The sequence below is a fragment of the Lethenteron reissneri genome, chromosome 20, assembly GCF_015708825.2.
Source record: "Lethenteron reissneri isolate LAM-NWPU_2019-01 chromosome 20, ASM1570882v1, whole genome shotgun sequence".
Classification (NCBI taxonomy): domain Eukaryota; kingdom Metazoa; phylum Chordata; class Hyperoartia; order Petromyzontiformes; family Petromyzontidae; genus Lethenteron; species Lethenteron reissneri.
Window position 1 is genome coordinate 1,346,175 of NC_083798.1, and position 15,505 is coordinate 1,361,679.

Sequence of the window (15,505 nt, forward strand, 5' to 3'; positions counted from 1 at the left end):
GGATGCGGTAATATATTGGCAATAATTAATAATATATAGCCAATACAAATATTGCATGGATATGTAAAACATTAATGACTCAAACGAAGATCAAACGATATTCCACAGACGTGCGCGACTGCCTCGTGTGTTGGCGGTGACAGCAGCGATGGTGGTGGTGGTGATGGTGGTGATGGTGGTGATGGTGGTGATGGTGGTGGTGATGGTGGTGATGATGGTGGTGATGATGGTGGTGCTGGTGGTGGTGATGATGGTGGTGGTGATGGTGGTGATGATGGTGGTGGTGGTGATGGTGATGATGGTGGTGATGGTGGTGGTGATGATGATGGTGGTGGTGGTGATGATGATGGTGGTGGTGATGATGATGGTGGTGGTGGTGATGGTGGTGGTGATGATGATGGTGGTGATGGTGATGATGGTGGTGGTGATGATGATGGTGATGATGGTGGGGGTGATGATGGTGGTGGTGGTGATGGTGATGATGGTGGTGGTGATGATGATGGTGGTGATGGTGGTGGTGATGATGGTGGTGATGGTGGTGGTGGTGATGGTGGTGGTGGTGATGGTGGTGATGATGGTGGTGATGGTGGTGATGATGGTGGTGGTGGTGATGGTGGTGGTGATGGTGGTGGTGGTGATGGTGGTGGTGGTGATGATGGTGGTGATGGTGGTGGTGGTGATGGTGGTGGTGATGATGATGGTGGTGATGGTGGTGGTGATGACGTCCTGGACATAAAACTCCATCACACATTGTCTGCGCTACCTGATTCATCATAACAATTGTCATTAATGCCACCTTATTCATCATAACTATTATCGTGAAACGACATTATTCATCGTCATCACACGTTACTTTCATGGAAATGTGACCCCGAATGATAATTATCGATTCACGTGGGGTGTGGATGTCACAAAAAAAGGCACCTGCTTGTTTTCCCAAACCCAAGGGCATAAAAACGGCGGCGTTTGCCTGCGGTAGCACCCATTCCCTTGCGCTAACACCGAGCCTGACTCGAGACACATCATGGCCAGCGTGGGAGTCTCTCCACTCCTGCCCTGCCTTCTCCTCCTCGGCCTGGCCCTGACGATGCCCCCCCGCTCGCTGGTCCTCTCGCAGGCCCCGTGGAGTGGGGACCACCAGGGCAGCACGCGCTACGACTTCGCAGTGCACGTGGCCGCAGGCAAGCAGGAGTGCTACTTCGTCCCGGCGCGTCCTGGTGGAGATTTCTTCTTTACCTTTGAGGTAAGAGGGGCCACGATATGCCACACACACAAAGACGAATATCCCCCGTGTAGCACCAACATACTGTTGGGGAAAGTGCTGTTAGTGATCACCTATGAAGGCCAGAACGGCACACGAGGGGATTAGGTGGCCAACACCACGCCCGTCCGCCTTTGTATCCCCGGCGGTGATGTTGACACACCGCACCAGGCGCTCATTGAGGCTGAGTCGACCTAGGGGGTCCAGGACCGTATCACATAATCGTCACTTGTGTTGTCCGTGAGTGGGAATCGAACTCGGGTCGCCGAGTTCGTAGCGCAGCGCAGCGCGTTAACTGCAGCACCACCGCTCGTAAATATTCACTTCAACCGCAACCTCCGTGGTTCCCTCTTATCCGACGTTGTCTGCAGTTATTTTCCCCGTTCTGCATTGCGGAATAGCTTAAAGCTGCCCGCATGTTTTTGCAGCTCAGAGTCATGTTGAAAACTCATTCCATTCATTAATGCTCACAGGGTTGTTGTAGTTCACGTAGGCGGGTGGGCCCTCACCAGATGGACGAGGAAATATCATGCCCAACGAGTTGCGATACCTACACTACTTTATACTACTACTGCCTTTGGTCTCTAGGCAGGAAGTCACGTGTAGGTATTCAGGCTTTCAACATTTATTTCGTCCGATCGGTTTCTGGTGCTGCAAGGGACTTTGTTTTCGGCATTTAGCTGAACTGATTGTTGTTCTTCTCAACGGACCTCCGTTTAGCACGCTTGGCTACGTACGGTGCGAAAGAAGTTCTACGTAAATACGGACTGGATTCGAGTTAACGACGTCCGTTTCGCCAGAATGAGGGCGTCAGTCGTGTCACAGGTCTCGCACCCCCCGCAGGGAGTGACGTGCGTCTGTGTGTCCACGTGTCTCAGGTGCAGTGGACGTTGGGCTTCCAGCAGGAGAACGCTGTCAGGGCGTTCGTGCGTAGCCCGTCGGGACGTCTCGAGGCGAACCTGGACGAGAGACAACGTGGAACCATCGAGTTCCAAGTCACGACTGAGGGTACGCGCAGCGTGCAGGGGATCTCCACGTGTGTGCGCTAATTGGGGGAGCAAGTCGGTGCTTGCTGGACATCTCCGTGTGTCTGTGCGAATGGCATTTGGAATCCAACAGAAATTGCGTTTGTCGGCCGCATGCCGAACATTCCCAAGACCTTTCGTACAATGAAGTGTGTGCCACGATTCTGCTTTGGTGAGCTCCAGAGAGCACCCCGGTTTTGAGGATATTTGTCCTACCCTTTCACGCTCACCAGACGTCGTGGTAGAGGTGAGTGTGCTCACACTTTACCCCATCGCACGGAACCCAATCACGGACAGCGGCAGATGCATGGGAGAGAGGACATTTAAGAAACTATCCCGTTGTTTAAAACCTCTGTGCCGGGAGATCGAACCAAGAATCTCTGTTTTGCAAGTCCAATGTTAGGAACCATGAGAGAAACAGTATTGATACTGGAGGAATCCGATGAGCGAGAAAGCTCTTTTTCACAGATGTCCAGTCGTTTCCGCGTGCAGTGTGAGAGTGTAACACGTGTGTGTGTGCAGTGTGAGTGTAACACGTGTGTGTGTGTGAGAGAGTGTAACACGTGTGTGCGTGTGTGTGTAACACGTGTGTGTGTGAGAGTGTAACACGTGTGCGTGTGTGTTTAAGTGTTCCAATCGCCCCCCTCTTTCTCGACCTTGTACCGGTGCGGCCAGGCGCCTACGAGGTGTGTGTGGACAACTCGGCGGCCCGCTTCGGCAAGAAGCAGGTCTTCCTGGAGTTGGGGATCTTCTACAAGCTCGAGGCGGAGCAGCGAGAGGCCGAGGCGGCGCAGCGCAACGACTCCCTGGCCGCTATCGAGGTTTGCGACGTGCGACCCACACCGCCACTCGCAGTCACCGTCACCCGGCCCGGCCACGTGGACTGCTGCTCTTCTGCAAGTCGAGTGTTTCACACGTGCTTGGCTTTCGCGAGAAATATTACGCAAAATAGAGGTTACTCTTTGGTTCTTTCGGTAAAGTCACGTAGAAAGAAATTAAATTAAATAATAGCATACGACGTTTCGGTCGTATGCTATTATTTAATTTGTTTCCTTTCTACGTGACTTTACCGAAAGAACCAAAGAGTAATACCTGCAGTCACGAAAGCTCCAAATCAAAATTAGAGGTTGTTTGGGTGAGATCGCGTCAATATAAATGTGTCGTCAAAGCCGCCACAGCCAGTTAGTAAGGTTTGTTTTGTTTTACGCGAAGTGTTTACGTGACAACCCTTACTAATTGGCTGCGTCGGGTGGTGGCGGATTTAACGACACATTTATATTTACGCAATCTTACCCTAAAAAAACCCTCTATAATATGGAAGTCGATTGTTCTTCAAGTCGCCATCGGGGAGTGAGTTGGAGCGATCGCAATTGGCTCGTCAAACGCTCGTGCGCGTGGACATTGCACTTGGCTGGCTGTGTCGGGCGGTGGATGCTCTTAACGACACAAATGTGGCCAGACCCACGACCATTAATGCACAAATCGCAACATTGCCGGCGACAACCCCACCGTGTGAACTTCAGCCAGACTGCACGCGCCCAATAGAGGGCGCACGACCTCTGCAGTTGACCATCTCAGACGCATCGCTCCGGCACGCCACCCCACTCGTCTTGATTGCAAGGTCCGCGGGTCCATCAGTGGCCAAGTCACAGCAGTGCGACTGTGGCCATGCAACTCGAACTATGGACTCACGTGGTCAACCACTGTAGCCTGCGCTCCTTCAGCGGAGGAGCAGCAGCATCGCACGAACTCTCGTGGTGAGCATCGAGCTCATGGACACATTGCCAAACGCCGGACACATCGCCGATGATTCACTTTTATTTTCAAGGCCACAGTGTTATTGACAAATATGTTGAGTTTGTTATTCGTGCTTGTACACCACTGCCAAAGCAGCAGCGACATCGCCATATCATTTGTTGAACAGGGCTCTGAGTGGAGAGAGAGGCTGCAGTTGATTGTTTTTCCACCCAGTGTGCCAAGTCGGAGAGCAGCACCCACCTTTGCACCCTGTGCGGTGCTGTGTGGTGCTGTGCGGTGCTGTGTGGTGCTGTGCGGTGCTGTGTGGTGCTGTGGTGCTGTGTGGTGCTGTGCGGTGCTGTGTGGAGCTGTGCGGTGCTGTGCGGTGCTGTGTGGTGCTGTGCGGTGCTGTGTGGTGCTGTGCGGTGCTGTGTGGTGCTGCCTCGGCCCAATGGTGCAGTCGTTCATACGGACACTTTGCATAAAAATACAGACAAATCTGAGACATTTTATCCAAATTGGCATTCGTTAGGAAAACGTGACTGGAGATCACTCTTATGTGTATAGAATGCCGATGGGAATGCTCGTGATGCGAGAGAAATGTTGCTACTCACCCTTTATGCAATTCCCGTGTGACTTTCAGAAAACATCCACCAGACCCATAACTGCATTTTGCTTTTCTCTGGACTCGTGCCACGTGCGGTGTGTTCGTGCGTGCAGTTCACATCGCGACACGTGCAGAAGAATATGTTTGCCACGTGGCGGCATTACCACATGATGCGCGTGCGTCGAGGCATCGACATCTACATGCTGCACGAGACCGTCGCCCTCGTGGACATGTGGTCCACGCTGCAGAGCATCGTCGTGATCGGCGCCGGCGTCACGCAGACGCTCTTGCTCCGAGCGCTCTTCCGAACGCCCCAGGGGACGCCTCGCTGCTAACTCACAATTCTCTTGGGACGGGAAGGAGGAACAGGCGGGTACAAAAACATAGCTCCTCGCTGTGCCGCCCGATGGAAGAGTGGGACATTAGGGATCATTGAAGTTGTGCCATGTAATTGTTTAATTTACCTGTAGTTGTTGCTTACATTAGTCGGAATTAAAATGTAGTTTTTTTTATAAAGTAAGCATTTTTAAATATTCCCGTTTATCGTATAATTTCCTCTTTTGTAGCAAATATCCTGCAATGTAGGCATTTATGGTGAATAACGCGGCGATGAATATCAATAAAGACAATGAGACATCCACAACGAGGTTGTTGCGATCCTTATCCTATTCCCATCGGCCTTGAGGTTAAGGCTGCTAAAAGCATACGGGAGATTCCCTGAATAGGGAATTGCAAGAGCAATTACAGGTTAATAAGACACTGAGGCAGAACGGGCTCTTTAATGTGGTGCGCCAATTTGCTTGTGTAAGAACATTTGAAAAAAATCGTTAAAATAATAAATAATGGTGGAACCTCTACACCGAAGTGGCGTGAAGAAAGCCACCAAGTAGGAAGATGAACTCTTACCTGGGATAGTCACGGCAACAGGTTGTATTCGAGTAATAAAAACATTCACATTATTGGAAAAATAATTTACACGTATCAAAAGTTTGCAATTTATACAACTGAAATGTTATAAAATACATGAAGTTGCATGCCTGCTGTTCAAAATATTACATAATGAGCACTTTAGCGATTTCAACTCTACCAATAATAATGTTAAATATACCGTGCATTAGATGAATCCAATTAACTGTACCGATGAAAAAATAGTAGGTTACCGTAACGTTTTCATTCATCATCCAAAAACCGGGAGGTATTGCGTTTGATTTAAAAGTGCAATTACACTTTTACACCGGGCGTTCAGAATTTCACTTTGAAGTGGACGTAAATGAGCCATTTCACATCAAGCTGTCACTGCGCACATCTCCTTGATGAATGGGGATTTCAAGACAAGCCGCAGTCGTGCAATTGCGGCCACGCAACCCAAACGATGAGCCGTAGAGTAAATCAGTCGTCTGCGTTCCTTCAAAGGATGGGGAGTAAAAACTACACAAACCCCGACATTGCCATTTAGCTCCATTTTCATGGCGTTAATGTTAAATACACGTGTTTCAATCCGGGAGATTTTGCAGTACAGTGTTTCATTTCACACTCCACGTCGAGCATGCTAAAGCTGGCGGCTTTCCCACTGGTGACAGCTCGCTCGAGTTACCTTTGCACTGTCCATCGAACGCCCGCCACAAGGGTGGTTCTCAGGCAATACCCACCGCCCAATGCCCCCAGTGAGTTGCAGGCAAGGCTGTCGCAAAGGAACAGCGCACCCCGACTGCAAAACACTTGGCAGGACCCTCCTGAAAAAGAGTCTTCGAGACTCAGTGAGGATTATCCTGGGTATGCAAACGTACCAATAACAACAATCGGAACATTTACGTAACAATTGGTCCCACGTCCCGAAATAGCAAGTTTGCGAATTTATCTTTTTATTTCCTGCATCGGGTCGGTTAGCCACGAAGGGCAGGCCCTGCCGGCACCCCTCTGCGATCCCACGCTTCTTGCGATACCCTCTGACACCTACACCGACGTCAAACGTGTGTGCATTAACAACTTCTCATTGGGCATACTATTAACTTGCTAGTTTAAAACCCGTTCACCAGGTAGGAAACATTTTTTTTAAATCACCAGGTCCCATGGTGTAAAGTAGTATCCACCCACCCCATCCCTCGGGCCTCTGTGTTGGCGTGCTATAAAGGAGCATTTTCCAAAACGTTGCCTATTATACAGTAGTGTTTTTCTTTCTGATAAATGTGTTGAGTTTACTTCCACACACTATTGTGTCCCGAGTGAACACAGGGACGGACAAACACACCAATGTTGCAGGGTCAACGTGAGTTTTTCTTGTTATAATACCACAAAAAACGCGAATGGTTAAGGACACTGGCCACGGCCATCTACTCCTCAGCTATTCGTGATCTGGGGTCCCCTCGAGTAGGAGCCCATGGGCGCACTTGGTTACGTGACCATCTCATGGAGGCGATGCCACACGCACGTAGCTGAGTGACCACCCAGCTCAACGCGGAGTGCCTTGCTGCCGGAGGTCCGTGGGCGACGGGGCGAGGAGGAGGGCTGTGATGTGAAACTCTCTCGGGGCATTAATAGCGGTGCAGGGTGGCACAGATGCTTGGCAGGAAGAGCCGGCATCAGACGAGGTGGGGGACGAGGAGGGGGAGCACGTTGCAGGAGCTGCTGCTGCTACTACTGCTGCTACTACTGCTGCTACTACTGCTGCTGCTACTACTGCTGCTACTGCTGCTGCTACTACTGCTGCTGCTGCTGCTGTTACTGCTGCTGCTGCTACTGCTGCTGCTACTACTGCTGCTGCTGCTACTGCTGCTACTACTGCTGCTGCTACTGCCTGCTGCTGCTACTACTGCTGCTGCTGCTGCTACTGCTGCTGCTACTGCTGCTGCTACTGCTGCTGCTGCTGCTGCGCTCCCAGTCCGGGTGATTGACAGAGAAGAGCTCCAGGACGTCGGTGCTCTGAGCGATGCCCTCACTCGAGATGTCTGTGGTGAGGTTTCTCTGAGGTGGAGCCTGAGGCTGTATCCCGGTCTTACGAGTTCTCACCTGGCTAAGAACTCATAACATTGGAGAACAAAGAGCATGACACGATGGTTGTTGTTTAATTCAATTGCGACCAAGAACCGTGATAATAAAATCACGGAGGCGGGAGGGGGTCGCTCTCATTGGCTGAGTGGATGAAGGGGGCGCGTGCGAGATTCCTCGTCCAGCGCTGCCCGGTCTCACTCGTCAGCAAGCGCTTCCTACATTAGGATTCTCTTCGTTTTATGTAGTTACAAAACTAACGTTAATAACTAGCTTCAGTAACTTGTGCTCACTGAACACAAGCTACTCTATTACTGGCTCGGGGCCGTCGTATGGCTATTAATCAGCAACGGCAAACAGATGCCAAAACTTACACACTGCAGCTACCACTGCCGGGTTTAGAGAGTTCATATACATCCGTGACAGCGATGAATGTCTGAAATTGAAAGCATTATTGTCCTCCTACAGAAACTTGGATAATGTCAACTTTCATTAAAAAAAACCTCGACAAGTGGAAAATGCGCGATTTATTTATTTATTTTACACCGTATCCTTTTGCAGTCTTTACAATTTCCAAAACGTTATAAAACATAGAAAAAAATAATCCACAAATTTCAGGATGTTACTCGCATTATCCAAATGCAGCAGACACGAGAAGGTGTGGAGAAGGGAGATCACATTTTAAAACGCGATGTTTGAACGCGTGCACCTACGTGCCCTGGAGTGATACAAGGCAGCACCACGAGTTAAACTTTATTGGTTTTATATCACAAAAAAAAATCACTTAATAATTAACGGAGAAGCCCCACTTTGTGCAACACGGAACTCACGTTGCTCACGAGAGCAGCCTTGTACTTCCACATCACGGGGTCGATGATGAGATCCCGTTTATTGAGATTCGGCCTCTCGGGCGATCGATAGTGGTGCAGCTTGGCAAGTGAACTCGAGACCAACGCCCTTTGGCCAAAGGTAGACACCACGTGATGCACCGACGTCTCGACAACCTGCCTCGGATTCAGAATCATCTTGGTCGGGTTGAATACAAAGAACGGGTTTGGTTCACGGCGAACTTGCGTCAGAATGTTACGGCCAGGGATCCCCTTCCATCTATCAAACACACGGCCAAAGTCGTCCACCACCGTGTAGGGGAAGACGTGGTTATTAAATCTGTAGACATCGGCATCGTAGATCCCGTTGAGGTGCATCATGAGGCAAGCCCAACTGGTGCACTCCACTGGAATTATAATCTCGTCGACGTCGTTCATCACAAGGTAGCGCGTGTCGTACATGTGCCGGTAGAGGCAGTCGTTGAGCGCGGCTATTTGTCCGTAGTAATGCACGTCGCCCGGGTGAGTTGGGTACGTCCACCCCGTGGACGGCGTGAGGTGCCGATCTATTGGCCAGGGGATCACCTCGAGCAGACCAGTGGCCGCGTAGTGGGCCAGCACCCGGCCCAACTCGGGGCCGCAGCTGCTCTTGTAGATGGTGACGCGTCCCGCTCCCAGCAGCCGGTACATCTCCATGGCCTGCGTGAACTGCAGCACGTTGTTGTAGCCTCCGAACAGGGTGGAGATGCAGACGCCAAAGTCGTGGGTGAAGCTGTCCTCTGGTTGTGGTGGGGCTGCGTTTTGAATGTTTGCCACGAAGCACTGCCCATCAGATTGTTCAGAGGGCACAAGTGCCACTTTGTCCGGCTTGGCGCACGGGCTATCATGCAAGGAGCACAATATATGAGCTCCGGCCCAAGGAAAGCCGAAGTGATTATGAAACAAATTTACTTCGGCTGGGGAAGCCCCCACGAAAATTCCATTGCGGCATGCAAAGTAGCAGTGGAGCTCAAGGGGGGAAGATCTCTTCACAATGGCCAGGACGCGCACTGATCCCGGTTCCTGGCGCGAGTCTAAATACGCCGACACGACCAGGGCGTTCCCGTTCGGAATCGGTTGCAATATTTCCGTTTGCGAAAAACACCGGGAGGATTCCACTGTGACGTTCAATCTCTGCTTTCTCCGCAGCTTGACAAACATCCGCGAGGTGCTGCGAAGATTGAGCAGTAAACACACGAGCACGAAAAGCGACAAAACCACCAAAACCTTCCATTTCACGTGACCACAAACTGCAGAGTTCAACCTGCAGCGCACACGAGAAATTGATGAATTGGTTAGGTTCACAAATGCAATTCACTATTTTATTACATACAACACCTACATGTGTTATGTTTCAAGATGTGTGTGGCTTACAAAGTTGTGGGTTAACAGACGATGTGAGTGAAAATTAACAAACGTATAAAACAACGGAAATAAGTAGAGAATGTATCATTCAATGGGCCATGAGATGACTTGAAGGCGCTGAGACGTACCACCATCATCATCACCACCTCTTTGGCGAGGGCTAGCAGGGTTACATCAGGAACAATAAAAAACCATGGTATTTCAAAACATTTAAATTCAACAAATATAAACTAAATATGGCAATGCATACGGTACGAATATGGGTGCGTGAAAAGATAAATTCAACTTCCATTTGGAAATAAATGGAAAAAAAACCAGCACGATCCTCCATGGCAACGCTTAATGGATGTCGAGTTGAACAACAATACCTGGTCACACCACTCACCACCACACCACCACCACTCACCACCACACCACCACCACCACTCACCACCACACCACCACCACCACTCACCACCACACCACCACCACCACTCACCACCTCACCACACCACCAACACTCACCACACCACCACCACTCACCACCACACCACCACCACTCACCACTCACCACCTCACCACCACCACACCACCACCACCACCACTCACCACACCACCACCACTAACATTCACACCACCACCAACACACCACCACCACTCACCACCACTCACCACCACACCACCACCACTCACCACCACTCACCACCACACCACTCACCACCAAACCACCACCACTCACCACCACACCACCACTCACCACCACACCACCACGCCACCACCACTCACCTTCACACCACCACCACCACTCACCACCACACCACCACCACTCACCACCACACCACCACCACTCACCACCACACCACCACCACTCACCACCACTCACCACCACACCACCACCATTCACCACCACACCACCACTCACCTTCACACCACTCACCACCACACCACCACACCACCACTAACCACCACACCACCACCACACCGCTCACCACCACTCACCACCACCCACCACCACCACAACCACTCACCTCCACACCACGGAGAGGTTAGTAATTGACTGGTAACTGGCAGGGTTCTCAGTATCGAGTTCTGATTTCTTAAGATATGCTGGTGAAACTTGTTCTATTGTAAAGGACAGTGTAAAGGACAGTGAAGCGCTGGCGATGGAGTGCCAATGGCAGTAGCGAGTCCAGTGGAGCATGTTTTCAAGGAGGCCCAGGCAGTGATCAATATGGGGTTGGAATGTAAGTTTTGAATCAGTTAGTAATCCCAAGTATTTGAAGCACCCCGTTCGTTCAATGGTGTTGTTTCTGGCATCTATAATAGGTGAAGAGAAAGAAACTTGATTTTTGTTTGAGGAAGAAACCATGTTCTCCATATTTTTAGGATTAAGGATAATTTTATTGATCACAGTTAATATTGAATTATATCAAAATCGTGTTGGCAAAGAGATGTAATTATGAGTGATTTAACTTTAATCCAAGATTGTTTATATATGATGAGAACAGAATTGGAGGAGGGTAAGAGAAGGCAAGGAAGGGTGATGATAGGAAAAGGGAGTGGCGAGGTTTGGAAATGGAAGGGGGAGGATGGTTTAGGTCAGGGGTCGGCAACCAAAATAACAAGAAGAGCCATTTCTTTCCAATTCGGTACAAAATTCAGTATTTCAAGAGCCGCAATGCATCTATGTACATACGTACATATCGTCAAGAAGCAGCTCGTAAAGAGCCGCATGCGGCTCCGGAGCCGTAGGTTGCCGACCCCTAGTTTAGGTTATAAGGACGAGGTCAGGAACTAGTAGTGGGATACACGATTGAAAATAGCTAAGTCTTAAGGGAGGAAAGAAACTGGTTAGTGAAGTCGCCTGTTTAAAGTGGCGTGGGAGTTTATTCCAATGGAGGGGAGGCAGAAGAGTCACGGAACGGAACGTGACTAAGCACAGGAAGGAGGAAGTGAGGGATGATAGAGATTGTGAACGCAGGGGCCGAGTTGGAGCGAAATAATAAATAAGGGAAGCGAGATCGGGTGGCGCAGGACGATGGAGCGATTTGCAAACGAGGGTGAGGAGTTTGAATAAAGAGCGGCAGTTGACGGGCAGCCAATGGAGAGCAGAGGATTGGGGGCCGAAGCTTTTTCAATTTGCTGCAGTGGAGTGAAAGCGTCGGCTGGAAGACCAAGAAGAAGAGAATGACAGGAGTCGAGACGAGAAAAGACGAGGGGAAGGAGGAGGGGAAGGAGGAGGAGCATTTTAGCATCGGAAATTGAGATGAGGGGGCGAGTTTTCCCAGGAATGTCTATCCTTAACGCTTGTGACGTCACTCCACATCGACCAGCCCCCCTCATTAATATTCATGAGCAGGTGACGTCCTCCAAATAGACACTCCCCCCCCCCCATTATTATTAGCTACTATAATGAGCCAAGAATGTCTGTGTGCAACGCTCGTGACGTCACTCCACGTCGACCAGCCCCCCTCATTAATATTCATGAACAGGTTACGTCCTCCACATGCCCCCCCCCCTCATTAATAATCATGAGCAGGTGACGTCCTGCAAATGGTCACCCCCCCATTAATAATAATTATCGGGTGACGTCACTCCACATGGGGGGTCGAGGCGCCTCCTCTCCCCCCTCCTCTGCGTCAACTCACAACCCTCACTACAAAGGCAGAACCCTCACGTCACGTGATCTCCATCACGCTGTTGAGACATCGAAGTAAAAAGGACGTCATGATGAACAAGGGATTATAACCTTAAAATTAAACAAGTCTGTATCACCGCGCCCTGACAAATTGCACACGAATTGATGCAATGGATATCACGTCGCGGTCTGCTCTTTGCGTGCAAGTTTCAGATTTACTGCGAGACACCCGTCCATGGACGGGCAAAAGGCTCGTGTTGGTATCAAAGAGGAACCCTCACACACACATGTCACAGGGCCAGCGGGGTGTGGGGGGGGGGTGCTGCTGCGAACACACCACGTGTCCGTGTGGCGGGGTCAACGGCGCGGCCCGGGAGGGAGTCCGGAGGGAGCATCGTGGGCGACCACGCTGGAGGGGTGAGTGGGTCAGTGGTTGGGTGAGTGGAGGGGTGAGTGGGTGAGTGAGTGAGTGGGTGAGTGGGTCAGTGGCTGGGTGAGTGGAGGGGTGAGTGGGTGAGTGAGTGAGTGGGTCAGTGGCTGGGTGAGTGGTTGAGTGAGTGGAGGGGTGAGTGGGTGAGTGAGTGGGTGGGTGAGTGAGTGAGTGAGTAGGTGAGTGGGTGGGTGGATGTTTGAGTGAATGGGTGAGTGAATGGGTGTGTGAGTGGACGAATGAGTGAGTGGGTGAGTTTTTCAGTTTCATTTATTAGGTATAACCATGTGAGCCATGCGGCTCTTGACTCGGGTGCAACCGCAACAAACAAAACATGAACAAAGAATATCTTAAAATGACTACGTGCAACAGAAACATCCAGGAAAAAACAGCAAAGTCTTCCAGAAAAACACCGTATTTCAACACTGTTTGCAAAAATCCCAGTGGGGTGCAAGTCAAACAATAACAACCAATAGACAATTTAGATAAAAGTTATCATCTAACTCTGTACTACAACAAACAAACATGGCTAAACCAAAACGTTTTCAAAATCACCAAAATAAAGCTATAAAACAATGTAACAGTGATCATAGGAACTGTGATTAAAATGAACAATAAACGATATTCACAACATGTACGACCAAACTTTGCAGCCAGAGCTGGCTGCATGAGTCACTCCATAACAGCAGGAGCATCAGTATCATCATTTTTCAATCTACCTTTAAAGATCAGCACACTATAATCAAAACTCAAGATCATGCAGCAGTCATCTGGAATGATACATATGATTTCAGTCCACTCTGAATTGCAGTGGCAGCTAGGGGTGTACAACTCCTCTAGAGCAGTTTTCAGTTAAGATCTCATAGGTAGTGATCCAAGTTGCAGTTTATTGGCGATAGCATTCCAGACCCTGGGGGCATCAATAGAAAAGTCCCTTCCTCCAGTATTTGTACGGCAATAAGGAATGCGAAGCTGGTACATGAGCGAAGACCTTAGGTCACATTTGTTCTTCGAAACAGTGAGGAGATCCAGCAGGTAGTCTGCTGATATTTTTGTAAGTACATCATGAATAAATGAGATCTGATGCACAAGCCGTCGATCATTAAGAGAAGTTAAGTTTCACTCAATGTAGAGATCGCAGTGGTGGGTCCTATATGGGCAGTTCAATGCAAATATTAAGTCCGAGTGATAAATTGAGTCAAGCGTCTTAAGTATAGTACTGGGGGCTGATTTGTATGCGATGTCTGGGTGAATGGGTGGGTTGGTGAGTGGGTGGGTGAGTGGGTGAGTAGGCGAGTGGGTGGGTGGGCGAGTGGGTGAGTCGGTGAGTGAGTGGGTGGGTGAGTGAATGGATGGGTGAGTGAATGGATGGGTGAGTGAATGGATGGGTGAGTGAATGGATGGGTGAGTGAGTGGGTGGGTGAGTGAATGGATGAGTGAGTGAATGGATGGGTGAGTGGGTGAATGGGTGGGTGAGTGGGTGAGTGAATGGATGGGTGAGTGGGTGGGTGAGTGAATGGATGGGTGAGTGAGTGGGTGGGTGAGTGGGTGGGTGAGTGAATGGATGGGTGAGTGAATGGATGGGTGAGTGGGTGAGTGGGTGAGTGGGTGAGTGAATGGATGGGTGAGTGAGTGAGTGAGTGGGTGGGTGAGTGAATGGATGGGTGAGTGAGTGGGTGGGTGAGTGGGTGGGTGAGTGAATGGATGGGTGAGTGAATGGATGGGTGAGTGGGTGAATGGGTGGGTGAGTGTGTGAGTGAATGGATGGGTGAGTGAGTGAGTGGGTAAGTGAATGGATGGGTGAGTGAGTGGGTGGGTGAGTGGGTGGGTGAGTAAATGGATGGGTGAGTGAATGGATGGGTGAGTGAGTGAAGGGTTGAGTGCCCCCCGAGCGCGTGGTTCAGGGAAGAGGAGGCAGTGAAGAGTGCGGCCTTCCCGACAACATTGGCCGCCGCTAAAATAATAAACAATAAGAAAAAAAAACGAAATTTAACGGAGAAGAGAGGAGAGCTGGTAAGAGGAATAAGTAAATATAAAGACGGGCAGAGAGGGAGGAAGAGAGGGAGAGGGTGGTGAGGGAGGCGGAGAGATGTGGAGCAGCGCTGCTGTGAGCGCGGAGCTATTCCCGCAGGCTGCGCCCTCGGCAGGAGCCGAGCCGAGGGTGTCGGCGTCGTCACGAGAGTCTCTGGGTTCGGAGCGAAAGTAACAAATAGAGAAACATGAAACGAGGAGACGGAGCGAAGAGAAGGAGAAGAGTCGAGTACAGAAAAATAAAAGGTAAATATTAATGTTCAAGTGTTGTAATTCGGGTCTAGAAACAACAGCTGTGTTGTTAGGATGATAATGATGTGCGTGTGTGTGTCTAAGCCAGGAGGAAGCAGGGTCCAAGCGAAGCACTCCGAGTGGAGCCCGCGGTCGCAGTGGCAATGCTCAGAGAGACGAGGGCTCTCACCGTCTCTTGGCAGTCGGGGTCATGGTGCAAACCTCCTCCGATGTTCAAATGTCTGTGGGCAACTCCTCCTCCTCGTCCTCTCGAGAGACAATTTCCTCTCGCGCGAGTCGGGCGGTGGGGCGGCTTCAGCGGTCGCGCCGCACAGATGGCAGCAGCAGCA

At 50.3% G+C, this 15,505-nt stretch overlaps 2 protein-coding genes across 2 annotated transcripts; one reads left to right on the forward strand and one right to left on the reverse strand.

Moving 5' to 3' along the window:
• The first annotated feature begins 652 nt into the window (after window positions 1–652).
• Window positions 653–5,259, forward strand: TMED6 (transmembrane p24 trafficking protein 6). Its single transcript, XM_061554437.1, has 4 exons — window positions 653–1,243; window positions 2,140–2,269; window positions 2,962–3,107; window positions 4,744–5,259. Exons 1-4 carry the CDS (start codon window positions 1,025–1,027, stop codon window positions 4,963–4,965), a joined length of 717 nt encoding a protein of 238 aa, XP_061410421.1. The 5' UTR covers window positions 653–1,024; the 3' UTR covers window positions 4,966–5,259.
• Window positions 5,260–8,243: 2,984 nt separating this feature from the next.
• Window positions 8,244–15,458, reverse strand: LOC133344569 (uncharacterized). The gene is made up of 2 exons (XM_061554562.1): window positions 15,346–15,458; window positions 8,244–9,745 (listed from the first exon to the last, which is right to left on the reverse strand). The coding sequence occupies exons 1-2, from the start codon at window positions 15,366–15,368 to the stop codon at window positions 8,407–8,409; spliced, it is 1,362 nt and encodes a 453-aa protein (XP_061410546.1). The 5' UTR covers window positions 15,369–15,458; the 3' UTR covers window positions 8,244–8,406.
• Window positions 15,459–15,505: the final 47 nt, after the last annotated feature.

Bases quoted from the DNA above. Each gene is read 5' to 3' on its own strand.
- LOC133344569 (XM_061554562.1), bottom strand. From the start codon at position 15,368: ATGACCCCGACTGCCAAGAGACG. The intron at 9,746-15,345 runs GTGAGAGCCCTC...TGTGCGCTGCAG, and splicing joins ACCCCGACTGCCAAGAGACG to GTTGAACTCTGCAGTTTGTG.
- TMED6 (XM_061554437.1), top strand. From the start codon at position 1,025: ATGGCCAGCGTGGGAGTCTCTCCACTCCTGCCCTGCCTTCTCCTCCTC. The intron at 1,244-2,139 runs GTAAGAGGGGCC...CACGTGTCTCAG, and splicing joins ATTTCTTCTTTACCTTTGAG to GTGCAGTGGACGTTGGGCTT. The intron at 3,108-4,743 runs GTTTGCGACGTG...TCGTGCGTGCAG, and splicing joins ACTCCCTGGCCGCTATCGAG to TTCACATCGCGACACGTGCA.